This window comes from Pogonomyrmex barbatus, unplaced genomic scaffold (genome assembly GCF_055798465.1).
Source record: "Pogonomyrmex barbatus isolate J1 unplaced genomic scaffold, ASM5579846v1 scaffold2, whole genome shotgun sequence".
Taxonomy (NCBI): domain Eukaryota; kingdom Metazoa; phylum Arthropoda; class Insecta; order Hymenoptera; family Formicidae; genus Pogonomyrmex; species Pogonomyrmex barbatus.
In genome coordinates this window covers 21,517,925-21,544,260 of record NW_028297116.1, presented here as the reverse complement: position 1 = coordinate 21,544,260, position 26,336 = coordinate 21,517,925, and the positions used below count along the sequence as shown (strand labels likewise).

Genomic DNA, 26,336 nt, shown 5'->3' with positions numbered 1-26,336 from the left:
TTTTTATAAATAAACAATAACTTTTTAATTTGTGCCTTAATATTATATATATATATATATATATATATATATATATATATATTGTGATATTTTCAGTACTGGCAGTGAATATCGGAACGCAATCTATGAATACCGATCTAAAATTCAATATTTATTCCTATTCCTAATATTTCCTCCATTGTGCGCAAGCCCTAAGATGCCGAAAGCAGAGCTACAGCATGCGCGCATGCGCGCGCGTTTAACGCTTCACGAACGTTCTGCGTTCGGGCGCGGGTATATTCATACGCCGCGCGCCGTCGTGCGCGTTGGTCATCGAGGGAGTGGTTATGAATAGAATTTCAGAGTCGGAATCCGGGAATTGCAAGTCTCTGCTCGGTGAAACGATATCTGCTAATATAGCGGTGTGACAGTTCCGTCTAGAAACCGGAATCAAATTTAAGTTGACGTGCCACGAAGTAGTTGTGTGCAGACCGTCGTATCTAAACAATACATGTGTTGATACGAAGATACATCGGTTGATACGAGATACATCTCGAAAAGTAATAAGAGGTGAGGCTCGCTGTATTCCTGGGAAAGTTAAACCTCATTACGGTCTTCATATATTCGCGTTTGATAATTTTGCTTACATTTTGTCTTTTAGATTTTGTTCCGTCTTATGAAGCGCTGGATCGAGCTTCTAGTTTGTGCTTTACCAACAGATTTCTTCAATAGTTAATTGCCTAAGAAGTACATCACTTTCATGATTGTAATTTCTTAGACAGAAAATTGACAGTCTAATTGAATTTTGGATATCAATTATTTTAGTTTTATAGACAGCTCATTAGAGCAAAACAAAATATTTGAACACATTTTTTAACTGCAATTATTGTTATAATGTTAACCCTAGTCGATTTATACATGTGCTTTTATTTAATTGGGTTTGCAAGCAGTTCAATTCTGACAACACCCCCTTTGTCAGCTTTAATTGTTGCATTTGAAAATATATATGATTTATCATTGTTGGCTAATACCTTATCTGATCAGGGAATTGATACAACATTGATAATACCAACCTATGCTGTAAATGATGTTTATAATAAGCTAATTGACGTTGAAGTATTGCAACTAGATGTTAGTGTTGATAAATCGATGCATATTGAGAAACTTGCATTAGAGGCATGTGACATTCTCTTTAGAGATGAGGAAATACTGAAGAAAATACAGGAATTTCAGCCTACATTCACTATATTTCCAGCATTAAGGTATATCAATCTTGAGTTCAATTTCAAAATTTAATTGTAATATATTTGTAAGACTTTGTTTAATCAAATATTAATAATTTTTTTATGTATACTTTTGTATATTTTGTGTGCACTTATATTCTTTTTTAGACATGACGGTTGTTTGCTTCCATTTGTAAAGCATATCGGATCCATTCCGATAATCTGGATAAAAACTTTGGATGAAGAACTTTATGCATTTGAATGTACTAGAGTTGCTCTGCCAATACACAATGGCGGATTTTGGTCAAGACTTTTAACAAGCTTTGCAGGGAAATCTATATTTTCTGCTGCTAAAAATGATTATTTAATTCCTGCTCTACGATTAACAGTCAAATATCTACCAGACGTTAATATCGACTTGGAGCATCTTTACTCTGATGTTCGATTAGTACTTTGGGGAAGCGATACAGTCTTACGTTCCGACTTTGCGTCTCTGACACAGTTATTCGTGGAGGTTCGTAAAATACATATTAAATTATTCTTTTTTTATTTTTTTAATCTCTAATTGTTCCAGTATTTTTCATAGATTATTCCAATGTAGTTTATCATCGATCTAAAATTGTTTTTAGATTGGCTGTCATCATTGCAGAGGTGCATATCCCTTACCTGAGAATCTGCAGAAATCATTAGTCGAATATAGAACGGGTACTGTTGTTGTTCTTCTAGAAGGTAATTATGGTACATTGATACGAGAATTGGCAAAGAAATTGCCTCAAGGCAGAGAAGGTCAAGCTGTCATATCGAAAAGTAAGGACGATTCGAGTATTGCCATGCCGGAAAATCTTTTCATCGACCATACTGTCGATCGACAAGATCTCATAGGTAAAATATAGATAAATATATATGTGAATATCTTTATAGAATTAAATTCAAAACATACAAAATATTTCAATACGTGCGCGTGAATAATAGATGACATAATTTTATAATATTGAGGAAAGTTTTTCAAATACTAAATTCTTAATTTTATAAAATACAACTTTTATCTCTCTTCCACGATACAATGCATTTCAGAGTAAATGAAAACAATGAGTCTAAGCATTTATTTGCGCACAAGTGAAATACGTGCCTCGCGAATACGAGCTCTCCAAAGCGCTATGAATTGAATAATCGCGCGAGTGAGGATAATACGAAACAATACTATGGAGGCATTCTTCTCTTAATACTGTTTCTCCATTGTCACAGGTTACAGTCGAACTCGAGTGGTGTTGAGTCATTGTACCGATACAGAATTCCTGGAAGCTGCCTTTCACGGGACACCCTTGATATGTTTACCGAGAGACACGCACGAGTCTCGCAATGCGGCTCGCGCGGTCGAGTTGGGTTTCGCACGCACCACGGAGGCTACGAACGATTATGCCTCGGCCGTGAAGATCGCGCAGATCGTGCACGAGATCTACGAGACGGTGGCTTATCGTGAGAACGCGCGAAAAGTTTCTGTGGCGATACGGGACAGACTAAACCCACCTTCCGACAGGCTCGTTTACTGGCTGGGTTACATCGCGAGGACCAAAGACGATACCGAGAAATTCCATAAGCCGAAGAATCAAGCAAGAACGCTCATGGAGGACATCCAGTTCTTCGTTGGTCTTTTAGTAGGCGTGATTCTCGGGATTATCTGCACGGGCAGCGCAGTTGTCGCGCGATATCTCGTCACGGCTAACAAAGTGCAAACAGCAAAAGGACGGTATACGCAGTGAGTGTGTTCCATTGCAATTTGATATACGCATTCATGGACGTTTCTGTATATGTATATTTATATAAATGCATGTAGAATACAGGTACATACGAATACAAAGATTTTATGAGCTAGGATTTACTTTATAATTAGCGAAGAGACGTTTTTTTTACTATTACTGATTATTGGTACGAGAACACTTTCTCATAATTCGACTGAAGAGATTACGATTACGATGAAGTGTAATATATTATCGTGAAGAAAATAAATTACAGTTTGTCAATACTGAGTTCTGTATGTCGTTGGCACGAGTGTATTCCCTCGTGATTTACGTTTACCGCTAAGTTCTTACAAATATACGGACGAATCGCGATATCTACTACGCGTTGATTAAGGCCGTATCCTAAACAAACAAGAGACAATAGGTATGCAACCTCACGAAATAATTGTTAATGATTTAAATTCGTATAATTTATTATGTATTCACAATAATTTGTCTTATAGAATTCATGAAATGAACATCCACAAATTAATTCATGGATATGCATATATGCGAAATACGAAAATTTAATAGTACATTCTACTAAAATAATTGAATAGTGCATCGATATTCATGTATATAATAATTACAAGTATTTGAATAATTTCAATATAATTTGAATAAATCACTTTAGAAGATTGTTCGAGAGGTTGCAGATTCGTGTTTATAAAACATTGCGTAATATCTATTAGCTATAAAATAATAAAGCATTTATTATTTATATTTATATATGTTGTGTGTGTGTGTGTGTGTGTGTGTGTGTGTGTGTGTGTGTGTATATGTGTGTGTGTAAATCTACTTTCAAAATAATAATTGCGCGATGCGTTACACTACTACGCTTCGGCCGAAGAAAATGCGGAAATCTCGCGTGTACATTCGTTGTGAGCATAGTGTCGGCTGATATGGGATCAGAAAATTCATAAATGACTAGACTGCCGACTTTATTGGCGCGGCATGCAATAAAACAGTCGTGTGTGTGTGTGTGTGTGTGTGTGTGTGTGTGTGTGTGTGTGTGTGTGTGTGTGTGTGTGTGTGTGTGTGTGTGTACGTATGTATACACACATACACACTCCGTATTATCATATTAAGTATATAATGGTGACAGTAAGAGATAAAATCGCAGATGGGGTACGAATATTTCGTGTAGACCGTGACAAACACAACGCAGATTTTCCTAAACGAAGCCGATGAAACAGCCTATGTATATACAACAATGATTACGTAGAGCCTAGAAAAAAAAAAACAGTGAGATATTTACATTCATTGGCAGTATTGTTCCCGATTCGTGCAAGTCCAGAGACTCGAGGCGCGGAGACTCGAGGCGGATTCGTCTCGCTCGTGGATCGCCTCGTTAATTCGCTTCCGTGTCCGGCGGTAACGCGACTTCTCGCTACGCTTGCTCTTTACTTAGACGAAAAGAAGATTCCACGCATTAGAGAGCGTCGATAGACAGTGTGTGAGACACCTACGGGACACCGTGCGGGAGGTCTTCGATATAAATAGGACACTATATGCATAATTGCACGCGTATCATACGCGAATGTATGTGAGAGCAGAGACAAAAAATCGCATGGTCTATTACGTTTTTGCTCTCCTTTGTATTCTCGCTTGTTCTTTTTCTCTCATATTCTCTCTTCCTCTTTCGCTCTGTCTTTCATTCTCTTCCTTTTCCTCTATCGTACGCAGAAATAGTAAATTGGCACATCAAGGCGCGAGTGTCACGAGATGACTAATATGTCACGAGAAGAAATCTAGATAAAGTCCCAACAAAATTTCCTATCGCTCGATTCTTGCTATAAAAAGAATATACTAATTATATGAAAGATACATGCAGCTATATCGAATAAATAAATGTGTGCGTGTGCGTGCGTGCATGCGTGGTGCGCGCGCGCGCGCGCGCGCGTGTGTGTGTGTAATATGTAGAGTCGGAAAAGAGATGTCAGAGGGAGAACTTGATGTGTTTGCGTTATCAGAACTCGAATTGTCAGATCGCGCAAGTCCGATGATGCAAAGCGAGCATGCATGGGCATGCGTTAATGTGTCCCTGGAATATAAGCTTCGCCTCCGCGTCCGGGTCGAGATAAAATTAAACGATTAAATGTAAATTAAAGTCACATTTTCACTTTCGACATTAACATTCGCATAAGGTGGCACCTGACGATCAGACCGGTATGATAAGCCATGCAACAGCAACCTCGCGGACGACGTGTCGTTATGTTAACGTTATAATAGTATACTAAGAATCTTGATTACCGCAAGCAATTTTATTTAAGCTTCTCTGTAGCATAAAGTATCTCTTAGATATTTAAATTAACGAACCGTATAAGTGAGGATGTAACAAACACTTAATAGAAGATACAATCAAAATTATTCAAAGTAAACACATGTGTTGAATTAAAATTATTTTTTAATTAGTTAAATAATTAATAACTTAATAATTAATAATATCAACTAAATTATTTAATTAATTTAATTATGCTACATTAATTATTAATTAAATAATTTATTTAATTAAATTATTTTCTTATTAATTATATAATATATAATTAATTAAAAAAAATTAATTATTGTTCCTATAATTCTCCGCAATATATTTTCTATGCTCTCTTACGCAAGCGAAAGCCTCAAGCGCACGCTCTCGTATGGTATTTTATTATTCGCAAGACGTTGCTGAAGAACGGTGCTTACGATTATCGGTGACCGCCAGGAGGAAATCGCATCGACGTAAATCGACGTAATGTCGTCGTATAGCCTCTCGCGGCGTTAATTGATGCGGATATATAACGCGAAGTGGCAACGAATGATTAATCCGAACGTAAAGAACGACGTGTTCCTACAGATAGGCCGGATCCCGGAATGCATCTGCCATCTAGTTGCACACGTGCTCCTCCCGCGTGTGCCGGCACATTTCGCACTTCACGTGACAGCACCAGACAAATCGACACTTGCATTTCTCGGTGATGTCTCGCACCCGCGTCTGGTAGCCCCGGCCGCAGCACAGCAGCCGGCACCCGTCGAGACCGAGGGACGTCCGATTGCACACTCTTCCTCGCGTGCCGGGAATGCCGAGCCTGCGGAGAGAACGAAAATTACAACATCGTCGTCGCGAAAGCATAGTTAATAATATAACAGAAGGAAAAACGAGAATTTCCTGATTAATTCCCTTTCGACTCCCCTGCGTTCCTGACATGCCGGTAAAATTCGCGAGATATACTGAATCGTCATTCATAAAATTTTTCTTAATAGTCTATAATCATGTATTTTTTTCGGCTTATATATTTTCATTGCATATTAAATATATTAATTCAAGTTAGACCCACGTGAGATTCCTTTCGCAATAGTCAGGACTGTCCTCCAGATAAACCAGATCCGTCTTATTCGGTCGCTTAAGATCGGGACGCGCCGGTCTGAGCCTGGCCGGTCTTCTACCACCGCGTTGCGCCAACCGCACCAGAGCGGCACCCTCGTGCAAAGCCGCCAGGGCGACTCCGGCCACCCGGAATGACGGTAGTCTTCTCCAGCACACGCGTACGCTGCATGAACCGGACATGCCTGTCGCGATACAAGAAACAAAGCGAGAATTATTCATTCGTCGGAGTTCGAAATGAGAACTCCAATCGTGAAATAATATTTATTCCTTGATCGCATTATAAAAGTTTGGCTAGATAGAAATAATTTTGTTGGATCATTAAAATAATTAACGTAAGGACGTTCAAATCAGTTGTTAAAAATATTAAAAATTCTTGCAATATTTTAGCATTATACTTAAGCATCTTAATTATTGTGATGACCCAACAAGATTTGTGACTGCAAATTTTTGGATATTTCAACAAAACCCTTCTTCCGCGCAGGAAGATCACGATGCGCGAATCGATCATCGAAGGATGTTCTCGTTGCTGCTCACCGTGACACTTGCAAACACGCTGCATCCTGGAACGAATGGCACGTCTACCGGCCTCGTTATCATGTTTCCTCATCAGTTGGCCAGCCAATCCTTTGGGTCCGTGTAGAGCATCCTCCTTCACCGGTTCCTCCCCGCTCTCGGACCATTCTCGCGAAAACTTTTCTCCGAAGTGTATATCCTGTGAGAGAATACACATTTTCTCATTATATTTTCCTAAGCAAAGTAAAGAACTTAAAGCTGAGAGAAGTTGGAAACGCGTCAAGAAGACGGACATCTGGGGTGGAATGTCCTCTAGGAATGCCTCTCCTCCGGATTTTTTGCATCGTCCGAATTCCCTTCGTTTCGCTACGACGACAACCGGCCGAGAATGGTCGTGGAGATTAAGCGAACAGGTCCTAAGTCTGCCGAGGAGATTTTCGCGCGGTCCTTAAAGACCCCTGGCTTTGAAACTTTCGAGGCAGCTTTACGCGCGATTCACGGTTACGAATGCGCAGTACGCGGCACAAGTTTCGCGCTGGATATTTTCCAGCTAGCAAACGCATATCGTCAGAGACGAGCAATATAATTTCGTCGAAAAGAACAATTTTGAACAGTTTGAAAGTATTTCAAAATTTAGCCAGATAGAGATCTGAAAATAATATTTTGATTCATAAAAATAATTATATAGAACTTTCGATAGCTAGAGAATTGATAGCTAGAGTATCAGAAAATTTTTGTAGTGTTAATATATTAGTGTATATTATGCTTAAACGTCTTGGTAATAATTTTGATGGGCTCGACAAAAAATTATTTTCAACTCTGAGATTTTTAGATGCTTCAACAAAATCGTTCTTTCTATGAAGCTGCGAAGATCTTATCTTATTGTGTTATCCAAATTTTATATCCCGTGAAGTAACTTTTGCATTCTGTTTCAGTAATTGCAGAGATTTGTTGTAGTAGTATTTTTCGTTTTATATAATTTTTTTGTTAATATTTAATAATTTTTATATTTTTAACATTAAAAGCTTCGTCGTTTCCGGATGTTTTCTGATATATGTCGACAAATCGAGATTATACCGTGCCCTCTTTACTTTTGCTGTCAGATGCTGTCTAAACGTAATCCTTCCCCTCGAGCATCGCTTCTCCCTCATTCGAGTGGCATCATGCACATCGACTTATCGACGACAGCCTGCCTTAGTCAAGTTACCAAAGGTCTTTGATAGCATCCCGTCGATGATAGCCATAAATAAATAAATAACATATTTCATTCTCGAATAATCAAATGCGTCAAACCGCGGGTTTCCGATATTGCTATGTATCTTTTCTCAAATATCATAGATAATTCTATATGCAATTATTACAAGAGATTACCGTCAAGAAAAATTGTTTCATTTTTTAGCAACCAGTCTTACATTATTTTGATGATTTAAGAAAATTCTTTTCTGCTCCGGCTAAATTTTTAAATATTTCAAAAATTGTTCTGTCTGTGCACTGAGAAAGAAATGCTGTTGAATCAACAGCATTAGTCTAATTGGAAATAATTTTGTTAACTTCGATGGCATTATTAAAGATCTTGATTATTAAAACAAGAGCATAACATGTTGTATATTTTAAATATGTGAGAAATATGTGAAATTTTTTTATTTATAAATATCCTTTGAACATTCTCGAAATCTACATGTTAGAGGCTATCATTGATAATTACTCAATATTAGATTCTATCTATCTGAAATGATGTTACTGGCGGTGGCCAAAATTTAGTGAAGGTTCTCCAAATCGCCAAGCTCTCCTGGTAGTAACAGTAAACGACGGTAAAACAAAAACTTATTCAAATCCGGTGGCCTTTAATAGCGAATCCTCCCGCTGGTTCCTTTCCTCGGCAAATGAGCGGGCAAACATCATTACCTTAGTTCTGTTATCTGAGGCATTTGTCCACCGAATTCACCCTCATTAGATGTATCCGACCTTCCCCCGCGATTTTTATCTTTTCCCACAGCCTAATTCCCGCTAGATGAGAACTTTCCTAACGTAATCGTCACGATGTTTCCTATCACGATAACAAAAGATGAATATTGAAATTAATTAGATAATAATTAAATAAGCAAGTATTGAAAGGTACTCGTAAAACCGTACATTTTAATAAAAGAGAAATAATAATCAAAAAGAGAAAAAAAGGAAATTATGTATTTTTCCACTAAAAATGATTCTATTTGTTTATATGATTCTACAGATTGATCTTCCAAGATGTAAAAAAAAATAATTAGTGTTTATTAATGTGATTTATGACACCTTCTTACATCGTGTTCTCATTTAAATTAAATCTCACAATTTATCTACATTAAAAATAATTGACGTACAAATTATTGTTACTATTAATTATACTAGAATTAACAAAAATGAATGTGAGACACATTGACACATTGATTCAAGGATATTTGATTCCTAGATATTTTAATAGACGCATTTACGCGGGCTCTCGTTCGTCATGCCCGAGTAAGTTACGTGTCCGGATTGCAGGGGAAAAAAGCGGTGGAGGGGGACAGGACCGGTGGGTTGTTGCAACTTAACAAGCTTAGCTCCCTTAATCCCCTTGTAAGCCGACAATGTCTACAAGGGGTCACCCGTTCGCATGAAACGCATCCGTTTACGGTGCCCGAGCTTTGTCTTCGGCTAGCATTAAAATTCGCGTCGGAAAGACCAGTCGGCTGAGAGACAGCAGGCGGAGAGACGTCGGATAATTATTGATGCACGTGTCTCAGCGTGATGTCGAAGCGGGATACGCAACGCGTCGATCGCATCGAGACAGAGACGTCATATTTAACATCGAATTATTTGTCCGGCGTTTTTCTCGTGAATCGCGATTTCAAGATAATATAAATATTATGAAAATGCATGACGTATAAATAAATAATTATGTATATATATATATATATATATATATATATATATATATGTATATAATTTTTCTTAGATCAAGCCGACAATGTTATCGCGCAACTCGATACTCCCTTGAGATAGCGACGAAATAAAATCGATCGGTATTTCTTAGGATCTAATGACAAAATTCGGCACCACCAACCAAAGTTGAAAAACAATAATCAAATCCTTTGGCCGAATATAAATTTGAAAATGATTTTGTTGGGCCATCAAAATAATTATGTAGAGTCTCCAGTTGATTGCTAGAATATTAAAGATTTTTGCAGTCATCATGTTTAAATGATTTGTCATCATATTTAAATGGTTTTACATAATTGGATGTCCCAAAAAAAATTATTTTCAAATCTGTATTTTGCCAAATTTTTAGGTAAAACCATTCTTCCGTGATTTTCATAAAAAATAAAATTCATAAAAAATAAAATTATCAGTTTAACGAGATTTCTGATCAATTTAAACAGAAATTTGTAATTTCAATTAGAATTTCTGATTCGCTTATTTTGAAACAGAACTCTGATCAACCGAACTATTTTTCCCGATTATAATATTTATACGTGGCGAGGTAGATTGTAGTGGAAATTACGCGGATATTATTCCCTAAGTGAAGGAATTTTCATACTCACCTCGCTGCACCCACCCCACTGCCAGTTGTTCGGACGCCGCGCTCTCACGCGATTGTCGCAGGAGCAATCGGTGAGCTCGCCTCTGGAGCAGGCCCTCGTGACACTGTAAACGACCCCGGCTGCTGATATGGCGTATATAAACGCGGCCTCTCGGCTATCTGCAAAACGGCGCGAGATTTTTTTTTCCCAAGTCGAGTCTCACTCGTAGTACTTGATGACCACAAGTGCAGGGCGCGAACATAAACTCACGCCGAGAGAAAGAGAAAGAGAAAGAGAGAGAGAGAGAGAGAGAGAGAGAGAAAAGCGACACATCCGGCACGTCAGGCATCGAACCGTGAATACTTACTGACTAGCATGACGCCGCCAAATACGTTCTCGGGATTTTCCGGGCTGACGGAACAGTTCCATCTCGCTGATCTAAACTGGTGCTGACACTCCTCTATGGCGAGCCTAGCGCCCGCTCTGACTGCCTGCAAGCGTTAAGACGGTGAAAGCTAAGAGAATCAAAAAAGAAACGCCGCTCTTGGATACCCTCGAGCGAGCCGATCAAACAAACACTCCCCACTTTTTAACGTTCTCCGATTCGGGAGGTTGATTTGTGACGCGCGCGTGTAAAAATTGACGCGCGATAAAAGGTCTTGTCGGCGGCCGACGTCCAAGTTTTTGAGAGATTCTTAAGGACGAGATTCGTTACTGTGAGAAATTTGCAAATTTATTGCGTTAATATATCAATGTCCACTTAACTTTCTATTCTTTACTCACAATTTACCGATCAGCTTTCTCTCCTTATTTTACGAGTGTGAGTCACCATTTAAAAGCGTTCTACTACCGGGAATTATCGTCTAATATCTAGTCGCGATAAGAAAAATCGTCAGCTTAAGCGAAAACGTGTAGCGCGCTTTAATAAACCGTAAATCGCGGCCAGCTCGAATGTGGCGAGTAATCGTGGATGTCAAACATTCCGTAGATCATTGGAAAGCGTTTAGCTTTCCGTGTCTTAATGGGTTTGGTCGCTCGTTAAAAAATTAAACTTCGATACCCGGATTGACATATGAATATTCATGCTCGGGGCCCCCTTTTGTCGGTGACTTACACTCGGAAAAGCGGCACTGCCGCTGTCGGCGATATTCAAAGAGATATCGTGCCCGGAGGTTCCCCAGGTTTACCTAGGTACCTCGATAGATTCCTAGACGACCGGTCCTCCTCCTCCGCTCCCCCCCCCCCTGACACGTTTTGTGCATTAAGGAAAGGTAAACGCGATTTCGGGATGGCGTGAACCGCACGACGTCCGGCCCGTTTTGTCATGGGCAACGTCGAGATTAAATCACGCGATGCCGATCGGCGAAACAAATTTGTTCCGCTTAGAAAGTTCGTACCTACCTATTGTATCGTCGCGAACGCAGCGGCAAATCTTTGGATCCCGCACAATGTGCGTCCCGCCGCGAGAGCTTTCTCTATCCCGATTGAGGGTTTACAATCAGATTTACAGAGAGAACATCCGTTAATTACACAAAGAAAGTAGTATACCAAAATTCGTTGCTAAATTCATCTAGATTGTGTGTGTGTGTGTGTGTGTGTGTGTGTGTGTGTGTGTGTGTGTGTGTGTGTGTGTGTGTGTGTGTTATATATGTATAAAGTCTCGCGAAAATCGCAACAAGTAGAACATCGAGACGGGAGAATTCGGATCTCTGGTGGCGACTCCGTAAATTCCCGGGAGATTAAACTCAGATTTCAGGAATTGTCGGGGAGGAGATTATCGCTACGCGGACGCGCGCACGAACCCTATAATTCCTCCGTGATTTCTCTGATAATGCCCGAAACTACTAATCACGACACATTAATCCATTTATTACGCGAGCCATCGTGAGCTTTCTCAGAAGCGAGTCGACGAGAAATTTCGGTCGGGCCGAGGCGAAGGCCGAGGTTCGGCACGCGGTCGTAGGTCCCGCGAATCGAATTAGCCGCGTGCTTCCCCGGGCATTAATCCGAGAGGAAGAGAGGAAGAGAGAGAGAGAAAGAGAGAGAAGGAGGGAAAAAGAGAGGCTGCTGCCGGGACCCTTCGGGCCGCTTACGAGGTAAATACCTGCAGGACGGGTGGCGAGCGGGAGCATATTGCCTGCTGCTTGGCGGTCAGGTGCGCGTTCTTACAATTCTTTTCGGCGCTCGCCGGGCCGATCACACCCGCGCCGGCGATCTGCGTCTGCGAGTCGACACCGCTCCCTTGGATCGGGCCGGATGTCAGCCTCGGCTCCAGCCCCAGGTACCTATAAATACCAGAACACGCGCCTTGTAATAACGTAATGACGGTTGTATATCGAGTGATTAATTTAATTTCCTCGGCTCATTGCGCGCGGGTTAGGCGCGCCGCTAAATAACGGGTCGTCGCGAGTGAACGGCGCGTCGAATACCCCCCCCCCCCCCTCCCCATTTCTACCCTTTCCTTCGTTCGTCTCTTCCTTTGATTTACGAGGCAATGATATCTCATCCAGGACCGAAGAGGAATATGTTATCGATTTATCGTTTAGCTAATTATCGATTAAGGGGAGAGGAAAAATCCACTCAATTGCGCTCGATTTCCGCTGAGAGTCATCTCTAACGAGCGCAGGCATCCTCGCGCGAGCGGGCGTCTTAATTACCAACTCTGATACCAACTCTGAGGCCCACCGTCGGATCCAGAGTCGGCACAGAGAATGCCGAGAGATAACGCGGTGGCCGACGCGGCTGTGGATCATCTTACGATGAAATACCTCGCAACGATATGTAGCGGCAGGAGCTGTGCGCGAGCTACCGACACCACGAGAGGATAGGCACGGTCTCCGCCGTGACGAAACACCTATAATTAGAGCAGGTATTCGGGTGAAAATTATAGAGGGGGAGAGGACGATGGGCCCGAGAGAGAAAGAGAGAGAAAGAGAGAGAGAGAGAGAGAGAGAGAGAGAGAGAGAGAGAGAGAGAGAGAGAGAGAGAGAGAGAGAGAGAGAGACAGACACGAAGGGTGAAATGCGGACGGGGGAGGGAGCGGGGGAAATACAGGATACGGGGAAGATGAGAGAAGCCATAGCCTCGTCGTGGACGAAGTCAGGAGGAAAGCCAAGCAAGTGAGTTAGGCTCCTCGGTCTAAACTCTAAAATCAACGATCTTACTCCCGTTTACTCCTTAAATTCCCATCGGTCGTCCTCGCTAATTAATCGCAGAACCAGAATTACACTGAATCTGCGTTTTCTAATTCCCACTGGTATTCATATTTAATTGAAAATTCTTTACTGATTCGACCAAGATGATAATAAGATGATATAAGCTATAATAAGATGATAATAATCTATTCATTCGATTTTATATCATTGAAATCGCAAAGTTTTTTATTTTTTTTTTTGATAAATATATATTTTTTTTTACAAAAACATCATTGCAATTTCCGGATTATAAGCGACTAAAAAATTATATTATTTTTTGCAAATTAAATTTTAACGAGATGCAATGAAATTACATTTATTATATTTATTATAATTAATTTCAAAGTTTTTCGCTTGAACACATTTCTGCGATATTCCCGTAAATGGAGTTATCAAAATTGTCGAGTTTTTTGTTTCTTAGCGTGAATTTTTTTCTCCACGTGTGACCATAAGATTAATTTACCGATAATTGTAGTAATTTCGTTAAATGTAAATTGTCTGCCTCGATTTCGTGCCTCGATACTCTTAAACGGCCGGCGATCTCGTTCTCTTAAAAGCCTCAAACGCGACGGCTTCGCATTGTTTTCAATTCTTTCGACTCGAGGGGTTCGATTAGTAGCACCGTTCAGACACATGCAACGCTCGTTTACACGGTAAATCTTAATGAGAATCGAGGGTGTGGCTTTAGGGCTCGGAAGCGCTCCCAGCTGCCCTTAGGGCATCAGCGGGAAGGAGACGGTGGTCATGGTATATCGATGGGAGCGAGGGTCGTTGAAAAAATGGCTAAAGCCCATTCGCTATTTGAAATGATAATTAACATCATCGATACTCGCAATAACTGGGAATATAATCATAATATATAATCTCACATAACACGTATCCGTTTTAACCCTTTGGAGCGCGATAAAAAGCATAACTTCACCCATTTCATGAGTTTCGCGAGATTGACTATAAAGTTGCTATATTATTAAATTTTTTTATTATATAATAATAATAATATTAGAATAAAATATATTTTTTTCTTATTAAATTAGATTACTTATTAATTTTGGATGAAGAACTAGTATAATCCTTGCAAAGCAGATTATAGCGGAGTATCGTGACAGGAATAAGCCTTCCAGAAAAATATCACGGAACACGGTTGTAATCACTTTATTCAGCAACCGGTTACTTTCATTCTCATCCGCCGGCCGTTTTCCGAAGCATCCGTCAGTCGTAAAAGAGCCGATGATACGCCCAGGGTGCAGCTCTCGCAGGGGCTGGCGACCGTGCGTGTAATGTTTATTATTTATTTGCGGCCGAGAATACAGACGGTGCCGGCATCAGCAGTCAGCAAGACTCGTCAAGGCGCAGCTCGTCGGAGTCGGCCAGCTATTTCAAGTTTGTTTGGGTACGGTTTACGGCCCTTCCGAGAGCGCGTTTTACGGATACTCAACCGGGTCGCGAGTCCACTCCCCTCCCCCTTCCCCCCTCCCCATCTTCCCCGTCGTTTCGATGTGTTATCTTGTGTACTCGTGAAATGTCGCCGGGTGCTCCTTGTCGTAGGGATTACTGCCGCTTATGCGAGGTGAGATCGAAACATTCCTAACAGACGCGTTCGATCTCGACGACGAGGCAACCAGAAGCAACAGCGGGACGCCTCTCGCGGGGCGTCTCCCGCGGCCGCATCGCGAGAAATCGTGTTTACGATGAGGATGAGCTTCTCGTCAAACAGTCGAGAGAGATTTTCCCGACTAGAGCACCTACCGATCGAAACAGTCGTCCGATATTGCGATTCGTCAGGATAAAGCGAGCGCTATATTTTGCGAAAGGAGACATCGAAGATATCTGATAGGCTCCCTCTTGTCGATTGGTCTCTGTCTTAAATAGGGCGAGGGGGTATTGAAAGGTAAATGAAAATATCTCGAGACGAAAATATGTTGCAGGGTTAGATAAATGTAATAAGCGGCTAATAAATCAAGCCACTTTGATGCCCTTTTAAATTGAAGACCGAATACGTTGATACTCTGATAACCATCGGCTTTAACTCTTTGCTCCTTCAATTCAGACGCTTCGGAGGATGTGTCTTCGATTTTATCTCGTTTTGATTGCGCTATTCTCTTCAGTTTCCGGAGATGCCATTCCGAGACAATCTAAACGAGCGACGATAACCGACATCGTCGTTGGCGGAAGCGGTTGATTGTTCGAGCAATCGGTACAGTTTTGCGGTAGGCGCAATCGATATCGGCTGATCGGTTAAAGCGGTCAAGGACGTAACAGCCGGGGAAAAAAACGATGGGGAGACCATCGCTTTCCACTTGTAATCTTTTGTCCCCGCAAGAATTGGCTCATATTGACCGAAACATCGAAGACCTTTTTCAATGCATCGAATATCCTCGAAAATTCTAATAGATTTAATAACAGTATGGTATTTTTGTGTTCAGTTTATGCTATAAATCGTTTTATTTTTAAATTTTTTAAAATTTTATCGTTAAATTTTTCAAAAATTCTATCATTCAAATCGTCAAAATATTTGAAAACTTTCACAGATTCTTTTGATTGAAAGTCCATGTATCACTGCAGAGTATTGAGAGTATTGTACATACCTTAAAAAAAAAAAGTAAATAAAACTCTCATCGAACGGTTTTTTTTTATCATCGCTCTCTCAAGCGAAAGATGATTGTTTTGATTTTGATATTTGCATCAAAATATATATAAAAAAATTATTCCAAATAGAGAGAAATAAAGCTCATATTGGCGAGGAGAGGAAAAACGCTCGTACAAAGAAGGACGATAAAAGGAGCGATAAAAGGGCAACGGGGATAGGAAAGGGGAAGGGGGGGAGAGCAAAATAATTGCACAAAGCGCCGATATGAAAGAATGAAATCCATATTCAGGCTCGCCCGATGTATCCTGCCGCGGAGGAGAACCGTCGTGCGGTTTTCTCCCGTCTCCTATTCATGCCCGGGGCGGAAAGAGAGCTTAGAGACAAGAACGAGACGAGGAGGAGAGACGATCCCGCGGGGTTCAACGACGACGGCAAAACAACTGCGATTATTATATTATTACCCCGAAAGCGGGTATCGCGTTGCCGTCATAACCACGTCGGGGCTGCGCTTTGTCTGTGTGACAGTGATAGGGCCCATTTATGTCGGGAACACTCACAGCCGCCGATATAATGGCCGGATAAATTCTACGAAAGCCTACAATGCGTCGTAGGTACGTCTCGTCGATATTAACCCCCTCCCGGAAGAGGGACGGGAGGGTGAGGGGAGGGGGGGGTAGGGAAGAGGTGGTGAACGGGTGTATCGTTGAAGCGAACGTCGGCACACGGTCCGAAACTTCGCCTCATTCTAATTAGTATCGATTACCGAAAGGAGAGTCTCTCTCGTTGCACCCCCGCACGCACGTTTACTCCTCGATCTCACCCTTCGTTGCGTAACGGCGACCGGCGAGGGGAAATGGCGCGGCGCGGCACGGCGCGGCATACGTATATATTCGCCCGAGGATATTTGCCCGCAGTAATTTTTCGATCGCGTCAACGGATTGACTTGACCTCCGCGGATCGTTGGGAAAGTACGTCATAGCTGATTGGGACGGGGGTCGACGGAAGGAGACAGGCCTACGGCACCCCCGGGCGTACTAGGGGGGGACAGTAATTAGGGTGGTTAACAAATGTAGCGACTGTGCGTTTGAGACCACAGTCCCTAACGTTTTCGTTACAAATTGAGTTTTGTATTCGATAATTCGAATACAACTTTTATTTATTTCTTTTTTATCGCTCGGTTAGATAAAAATATAGCAATTAATTTTGTCAATGATAAAATGTAATTAACACAAATGTGCCGCGAGTTCGTCGTAATTGGCACCGTGACTGTTCGCGATAGAAGTGAAAATTTTCGCTATTAGCTGACACTAATCGTTCTTAATCAATCACGAAATACACAGCAACACGAGAACATTCATTTCGCAAAAGTGCTCGTTATTTATCCGCCCTCCTTTCGCGTCTTGATTCGCGTAAACAAATGTGCGAGCGTGCAGTGTGTCAGTAAGAGATTGCTTCCGCCAGGCAAACTGCTTCGAAGTTCGTGACAAGGAAACGTTGGCAACGGTCCCTGTTCTTGATGAGCCTCGGACATGTAGAAAAGCTTAAAATATGAGTCACATATTTTTTCATACCTGCTTTATTGTAGTTTTTTTTAAGCTTTCGGGATTAATCCCCGAGATATATCCGAGCGATATAAATCGATGTCTCCAATCACTTGGAGACACCACGCAAATAAAATATATCGAAAAATAAAAAAAAATATTTTTAAATTTCTCTATTTTACTATAAAATAATATAAAATCACTTTTAAGACATTTGAGAATTAATTTTCAGAAAATATAGAAAATATGGGAGAAGAAGAAGCGCGCGCCTGGCACCTGGATTCCGAAAATAAAACAAGTTTTGCATCACCGTTCGCTACATTATTTATTGAAAAATCCGTCAGACGTCATCACCGATAAATATCGTTTCGATAAATCTCTCTTGCACGCGGTACATCAATCTGGCTTACGTTCTCCGACTCAATACGGATACCGTCATAGCCGTAGTGCGAAAACAGCCCTCCCCCATGTTGGTTCAGGCTTTCGTTGCGCCGGGTTAAGGGTCGTTCACGCGTGAAACAAGGAGCCGGCGAGTGCCCTGGCAGGATCTTAACGCTCGGTTAGACAAATGTTGTCGGATACCACGATGGTTGCATTAGCATATTGCGCCGCACCATGCGATTTGCATTTCAGGATGCTCAGGCGAGATGGGAGGGGAGGGCGGAAAGGAAGTGGGAGATGTACCCGCGTACATCCAACTATTGTCGAAACTTAATGGGATATGTTACGTGACACGCGATTATATGATCAATTGAGCCGGTGAATGGCGGAATCATTCGGATTTGTCGGTGAAAAGAATCGCGACCGCAGAGCCAACATTTTCAACGATCGGTCGATTCGAGAAACGATCGAAGCGTAACGTCGCTTTTGTGGACGTTCAACTCGCCTGACACGCCACAATTTAAAAGTGAAAAATAATTTTGCGTCTTTCCTTTTAATTATGGGCCCTGGGAGACGCTCTCTCTCTCTCTCTCTCTCTCTCTCTCTCTCTCTCTCTCTCTCTCTCTCTCTCTCTCTCTCTCTCTCTCTCCCCTCTCCCTCTCCCTCTCTTCTGATTTCAGTCATAAGTCTTTCTTTTCGGGAAGACGTACGACTTTGCGAAAACGTGCGACGCGTTGTTTCGCAAAAGGAAGAGGAACGTTGACGCGAGGAAAACGCTGTAACGAGCGCTGTAAGCGAGTAATTAACGCTTGGGAAACCAGAGTACCGTCACATGTGATGAGGCGCCACGCACGCTTGATCTGCAGCGTCCGTATGATAGACGCTGCAGGCGACTGAAAATAAATCAAAGCATTCTCGTAAAGCGCTTTACATAGAAGCCTTCATTTCAAAGCAAAGAAGAAGAAAATGTTGGCAATCCTCCATAAATAACCCATCTCTACGTACCTCTCTCTAACCGTGTCCGAAAATAGTCGAGTACGCCTCTATAAGTATCTATCATAAGTATCAATTTGACATAAACTCGTGCAATCAATTCGATTGCGATCTATTTTCTATTTTCTTGCTTTTTACACGCCGACTGTATCATCCTTATCTCATGCCTCCATACATTTGTAAGTAACAATTCTTTAGATAGAAAAAATAATATTTAAACATTTTGCTGGATAAAAATTTGAAAATAATTTTGTTTGTGCGATCAAAATAATTATATAAAATGCTTGAACATAATGATACTCCAAAAATTTTTTATATTCTACCGACCAATTTGAATATCTTTTATAATTGTCTTTTGATCAACAAAATTATTTTCAACAAATTTTCAGAAATGTATCTGTCTAATTTTTTAAATACTTCAATAAAATTGTTCTTTCCGTATGTTTTCGATTTTCATAAATTATCTATTTCTATACTGTCTGGTTTGTAATGTTTGATGAGTTTTTAATGATAATATTTTTCACAATTTACGGTAATCTGCTAGATGATTTTACCAGTCAATCTCAATCTACTATGCATCTCTTATTATATATATATATATATATATATATATATATATATATAACGTACGTACACAGAAAAAAAATTAGTCGTAACTTAAGAAAAATATTCTCATATAAGCAAGAATATTATAATCTCTTAAAAAATATTACTCTCGATACTTACTAAAATATATGAGATATATCTACACTTGCATCAATGTTAAAATTTTTCCAAGAAGATTGTAATGTATTTTTGCTTACATATATGAGAATACTCTTGATATAAGAATAAGTGTTTTTTGTACAGGAATTTTTTCCGACCAGCCGGTCATCTTCGAAAGTGTCTTTTCTCGGGTTTCTCTTAATTTCGTGTTTTCGTAATTGCGAACGACGAGGGCACTTCCGCCCGTACGTGCGATTTCACCGCTCATCTCGCGCGTACTCGCCGGCTATTTTTGATACGCGCGACGACGTCGGCACGTCGATCTCGGGTTGCGTCAGAGGAGCGATCACGAACGGCGGTATGTAACCTCCGGTATTCGCGCGTCCACGCGCGAATCATCGGCCGTGTAGGTGTCGAGAGGCATCGAGGGCGCCGCGATTCATCGCGTGCGCGAGAAAAGAGTCGTCGTCGTCGTCGTCTTGTTGGTGGTCGTTAATTCTTGTCGCGCGCGTCCTACCGCTTTGATCACGCGAGTACGCTAATTGCCGCTCGCCGCCCACTCGTCCGCGGGGAAAGACGGGGAGCGAGAGATGAGAAGTAAGAGATGAAGGAAGAGGAGAAAAAGAGAAAAGTCGAGTGAAATGAAGATGGAAAACAAATGACAGGGCTGGATATTTCGATATTGATGCACGACGAAAGGATCAATTATTGGAAAAATGTTTCATTCCGAATGATGTATCGATGATTGAAACTATCGAAATTGATTTAAAATAACGAAAGCTTCTCGAATCTACATCATTACATCATTTTTGTAATTGTAACTTTTGATTCCAAGCGGATTCTTCATTTCCAATTCTTCATTTCGGATATTATTCGCGCTCCGACGATCACGATTAAGAAAATTGAATTAACCAAAATTGAATCGAGCTAAAATCATTAAACTCATGAGATTATACACATCTTATGCGTGTGATGAAAGATGTGATAAATCACAAATCATATAAATCACAAATCATATAAATAATGTACAATCATTTAGACGTTCCTCGAAGGAGGAGCTGTTATACGCGCTTTTCCGCGAGCGGAATATAATTCTTTTCCTCTTTTTGCAAACGAAATATATTTTTATCGAGATCGCTCTGTCGAGAAGTGAAAGATCGAGTGGATGGCTTTGGCACTCTCGATCCGCCGTGTATACACGGCCCCGACGTGAGACACAACGTATACAGCGGCCGACACAGTATTTATTTTGTCCCGCGTGAGTCGCCGTATGTGAGACCACCATTCATACCTCACGTCTCTCTCTCTCTTTCTCTCTCTCTCTCTCTCTCTCTCTCTCTTTCTCTCTCTCTTTGCTCGCGGTATATGCGCGTGTATGCCTTCGCTAAGAAGACAATTATCTCGCAGGCTGGGCTCGCCTGTGGCGGCGCGCTTTATGGTACGCGGTCTCTCATCGCGCGTCGTCCTCAAATCTTCGAAACCATTTCGTCGGTACCGGGACCCATTATTGTCTTATGGGACTTACACAGGCCGCGCGTGTTCGATACGTCGAGTCCGAGCTCACTTATCGAAGCCTTTTCGCGTGGGAAATCGTAATAACTCCGGGTCTCTTCGAGCTGCTAAAAATCGACCCGAGATTTCGGACAAAGAGAGAATTGATCAATTGTGTATTTGAATAAATTCGACCAATTAACCAACGCGATTGATCAATGATTCTCTTTCCATCCGAAATCTCGGACTAATTTCCAACATCGTAGACACAAGACTTAAGGGACAAGACATACTTTAGGGGATCACTTTAGCCACTTGACTTAAAAAAATATCGCGTATCGACAAATAATGACAAACAAATAAAAAAAAAAACTGCTAGTAAACAGAGTTTCTTTCGCAAACCCCGATAAAGTCTGGCTTTTTGCACGAAGGTCCGAATGACGGGAGCTTCAGCGACAGAGGAAGATCCACTCATGAATATTCTATATCACTCGAACTCGGAATTGTTCGAATTGCCGAAAGATGCTCGCGGATAATCTCCACGCAAGCACGAAACCGCGGGTCAGGTCGTACTTTCGACGTGCCAGTTTTTCGTCCGTCCGCCGGAGTGGGATCAAAGCGAAAACACACACAAATACGCTGAGAATAATCGCGGGACGACCGTGAGGATAACTTTTGCGAGTACAGCCGCGCTCGATAAATCCCCGTCGTATTACTCGAATAAAATGTAAACGTAAAGTGGAATAATATAATATCGTAAATCACGTACACGTGCGACGACTCGAGGTTCAAAGGGGTTCTGAGGCCGAGGTGAGGACTTCGAGATTGAATGGTCCTACGAATAGCGGGCGAAATCGCACGTACAGAGGAGCATCGCGAGATCTTGCCGTAAGGCGTGTGATGAACACGCATCGTTAGATCAAATATCGTATGAAAGAGCGATGTATGCCATTTGGAAGATGTCCTAGATACGAATCCCAACGACAAATTCGAAATCGATCTTTCTTCGATAAACAAAGATCTTTTCTGGCTTGTCGTACGGCACAGTTTCGATTTTCTGCATTTCAATGTCCTTTTTATTTATTTTCTTTCTGTTTATATTTTCGTATCTTGTGACGTTTACAGTAAGTGAATAAACTTTGAACGATTACGTAATTTGCACTTTTCGAGTGAAAAAAATAACGTTTTCTACGGGTCCCCCTTCGCGTTGCAAACAAACGATTGAAATATTTTTCCAGCCTGCTTTCCGGCTGACAGGAATACATTAATAAAATGAGGATAGTAAAAAGAAGTGCGCAGCAGAGATCGAACCAGGAAATCCGGAACTAAAAAAACAGAGAGAAGAAAAGTGTGGGTGCGGAACAAACGGAAGACGGCAGTGAGAGAAGAAGAGAGAGAGAAGGAGAGACTTTCGGCCGAGACGTAAACACAGATACACGGTCCATTGAATCCCTCCCGAGCTGGTACAACATGAGAAAGTCTGATTAGCTCTTTCGTTTCTTATTGGAAAACTTTCATTGCGGCTACGTCGTCGCGTCGGGGAGGTAGGAGCCACCGGGAGAAATTCCATTTCAACGGAAGCGGCTCAATTTAGTAGAAAATTCTTTATGCTTTCTCCCAATTACCCCGGTGTTTACCCTCTAAACCAGCCTCCTCCCTTCATCCACCCTCGTTCTTCCCTTACGTATGGATTTTCCGCTTATTAAGCCATTGTCTCGCGTGCTCCATGACCCGAGAATCTGGCCAATCTGGACCCGCAGAGTCGAGAGATCGAGGCATTGTAATTTCTTGTTCCGTTTCGCGAACAAGCGAGCGAGAAAGAGAAAGAGAGAATGAAACAAGATGTCGTTATACCGTATTTAATTCCAATAATGGAAAAGAAAAATCTTTTTAATGTAATAACTTAATAATCAGAGCATCCAGAGTACTCCATTCGCAATTTTTAAAAAAAGAGAAAAGAAGAAAATAGCATAATTCGAGTTATCACGCGCACAGACTTGGCAGAAGTTTCGTTGGAGACAAAATTATAATAAATATAAAAATTTGCGACAAAAGATGATCTCTTTCATCAAATTTCCATTTAAATTTATGATTGAAAACGCATAAACGCGATAATCTCACATTCTGATCGTCACATGCGTTGTCATTGCTTGTATTTTACCTGAGGCTCTAGGCAGGAAATATTAGAAATGGGAATAAATTTTGGAAATGAAAATGCGGAATAAAGATTAAACATAACGCACAATGGACACAAATAAATATAAGATATAGCTATATCTTAGTTGTGTCTTTATTGTGCGTTACGTTTAATCTTTATTCCGAATTTCCAAAAAAAATTTAATATTCATTCCCGTTCCTAATATTTCCTTCGTCGTGCGCAGAGTCTAAAACGCAAGGCGCAATAGATATACGTTCTCGAAATAAAAATCCTTGCTTCGAGATGCGTAAACGTATGGCAGCGTCACGCGGTCTCTGAGCGCGAATACCCTCGCGCTTTGGCCGCGTCACTTCAAAGACGGGATTTTTCGGAAGCACGCCGTACGTTATCTTAGACGGTCAGCTTCGGACGAGACAGGGAGGATGCGAGAAACGGATGCAACACAGCCGGATGTATATACCGCATGCGCCTTTTTCCTTTCCTTTCTTTTTAAAAGCGGAATTGCAGGCGCTGTACAGAGGCGAGTTCGTTCCTCTTCGGTGGCTCATAGTCCGAAAAAATGTATCGCCCATGAAGACGAGGTTTTATCCCTCGAGAATCGAATTGCATTGCGTCGTTTTACCTGCAAATTTTTTGCAACATCGTCGCTTTCACTGCGGCATTTTATGCAGCGACAATTAGCGTGAGCGCGATAAGGGGAGCTCATTTTTATTATACAAAGAAAAGCGCACGCAAAATCGCATCGTGTTTGAATTTGCATCGTGTTATTTCGTGCGCACAGCGAAAGCGCGGGTGTGGTCCATATTTTTTATATCGTAATTCATAATCGCTTATGCACTACCGAACGGCCTACTTTATGAGCACAAGTTATTCTTTCGACACACAATAAAGATTTAGGTTATCGATTTCGACTTATGTAATTTTTTTCACATCTAGTAAAAGAGAGATTTTTGGCTGCATGCGCCTTTTGCTACGAGATATAAAAATAAGTAAAACGAACGATTCAAACGTGAAAAATATCGTAGACTTGGGATAACTGAACTCGAACACATTGTGTCGCGACATATGGATGTACTCAAAACGACGTAAAGCATTCCTTCGCAAATACTATCGATATCCTTTGAACAATCGCGGCCCTTCATATGCTTCTCAAGGACTTATCGTATCGATCGATCGTATATAGCTCGATTGCTCTCGTCCAAGGATCGGTTTGTAACGGAGAGCTTCGAATAACTCTTAGCGTGAGAAACGTAAATCTGAGGAATAAAAAAAAAAAATACTTTTATCCAAATACCGTTAAAGCGCTATCGATACCATTAAAAATTAAGACATAAATCTCATGAAGGAATCTTTTTATGTGAATCGAAATAAATTGAAAATAAACATTTGTTAAATATATTATTTTAAGTTAGAGATTATTTAAAAATATGAATCGTGAGAGGGAATATTATATAAATAAGAATAGAAATCATTGAAATTTAATTCTACATCTTACTTCAGACACAAGTTTTCAATCACTTATCACGATTCACGAGAAAAGAGTCGTGCGCCCTTTAATAATGTCTTTTTGAGAGCGTATTAGTTCTCCATTTAGCTCTTTCTAAAATCTTTATCGTTATTCAAGATTTAACATTGGTTCCGGACAGAATGCTCTCGATAGCGGGAATTCCTCACGCGATGCTAGGCGAAACTCGGATTTCAGGCGGTCGCAAGTCCCGTCCTAAATCTGGGGCTGTGTTGACGGAGTCATAATTTTATCAGTGGGTTTCGCACGCGCGACTAAACGTGTCGCACGAAACCCGTAGACCAAGCGTGACTCGGCCGTACAGCAAGAACAACGTATTTTGTGCGGCGGCAGGAGGGGGAGGCAGCAGCCGAGGTCACGCAGCTCCGGTGGAGACGCGGCATTTTATGGTGAACGCGTTTTATTGCTCACGGCTGCTGCCGCGGTCGAGTAGTCGGCGACGTTCAAAGGCCGAGGCGGAACAGTAAAGACTAGTTTAACGGTGCTAACAGCGACCACAACACGAAATGTATTACTATACCACACCGGCGCGATCCCTGCCGCTCCCTTTCCTTCGGCCGTTCGCATCCTCCTCCCCCTCGAGCCCACGCCCTCGCCCCGCGCCCTCACCGTGCGACGGGTCCCACCTGACATCCCTGTCGATAGCGCGATAATTTACAACCACACGTGAGTTTAATTAAATTTTCCGGTCGAGGCGATCGGCCGGCCGCGAGTGACTGGCGCCCGTGTGCGTTTCGTGGAAGGAAGGAAGAAAAGGGAAAGAAATGCGAGATCGCGAAGACGCGGCGGATTCAAATAATTTCTGGCGAGAGAAGCGAGAACTAATGCATGGAACATGGAAAGAATATCCATGAAATTATCTTGCGATAAGAAATTGTATTTGTTTTTTATTTTCTCATAAAATACGGAGGATCGGAGGATTCTAATTCCTCTTCATGGATACCTCTCCGATAAAAGATAAAACAAAATCCAACGCAATCTCGAAGATATTCCTACAGAGTTTATAAATAAACGGGAGCGCGACCATTCGACGAGGATTAAAATTGATTTCGTGTTCATGAAATGTCGCAAATGCCTTTCCGCGCGATCCCCTTTCTGCGTCGGAACGTCGCGGCGTTCCAAGAGGAGCGCATCACGCTCAAGGGGACAGGAGAGGGAAAGAGAGAGGGAAAGAGAGAGGGACTTACCTTCCGAAAATAGCCGCGATTTAATGTTGCCTTAATGTGCACCGCGCTCTCTCTCTCTCTCTGGTACGGGGTGCCGCGCCGCCAAATTAAGGTGGCACGCAACCGGTTACCGCGGGATAATTGGCCCCCCTTCACTTATTAATTTTCGTAAGATTCGACGATATCCCGTATTACG

General features: G+C 41.5%; 2 protein-coding genes across 2 annotated transcripts in view; one reads left to right on the top strand and one right to left on the bottom strand.

Annotated features, from left to right (window-relative positions):
• Window positions 1-150: 150 nt before the first annotated feature.
• Window positions 151-3,225, top strand: LOC105430251 (UDP-glycosyltransferase 3A1). Its single transcript, XM_011643721.3, has 5 exons — window positions 151-549; window positions 641-1,241; window positions 1,371-1,716; window positions 1,832-2,084; window positions 2,448-3,225. Exons 2-5 carry the CDS (start codon window positions 874-876, stop codon window positions 2,960-2,962), a joined length of 1,482 nt encoding a protein of 493 aa, XP_011642023.2. The 5' UTR covers window positions 151-549; window positions 641-873; the 3' UTR covers window positions 2,963-3,225.
• LOC105430252 (protein Wnt-4) overlaps window positions 2,998-26,336 on the bottom strand; it is a 41,406-nt gene continuing 18,067 nt past the window's right edge. Inside the window, exons 2-7 of the mRNA XM_011643722.2 lie at window positions 12,504-12,684; window positions 10,767-10,890; window positions 10,421-10,578; window positions 6,885-7,062; window positions 6,301-6,532; window positions 2,998-6,051 (exon numbers count right to left, since the gene is read on the bottom strand). Of these exons, the coding sequence (XP_011642024.1) occupies window positions 5,850-6,051; window positions 6,301-6,532; window positions 6,885-7,062; window positions 10,421-10,578; window positions 10,767-10,890; window positions 12,504-12,684 (1,075 nt within the window). The 3' untranslated portion in view covers window positions 2,998-5,849. The remainder of the gene's footprint in view (window positions 6,052-6,300; window positions 6,533-6,884; window positions 7,063-10,420; window positions 10,579-10,766; window positions 10,891-12,503; window positions 12,685-26,336) is intronic.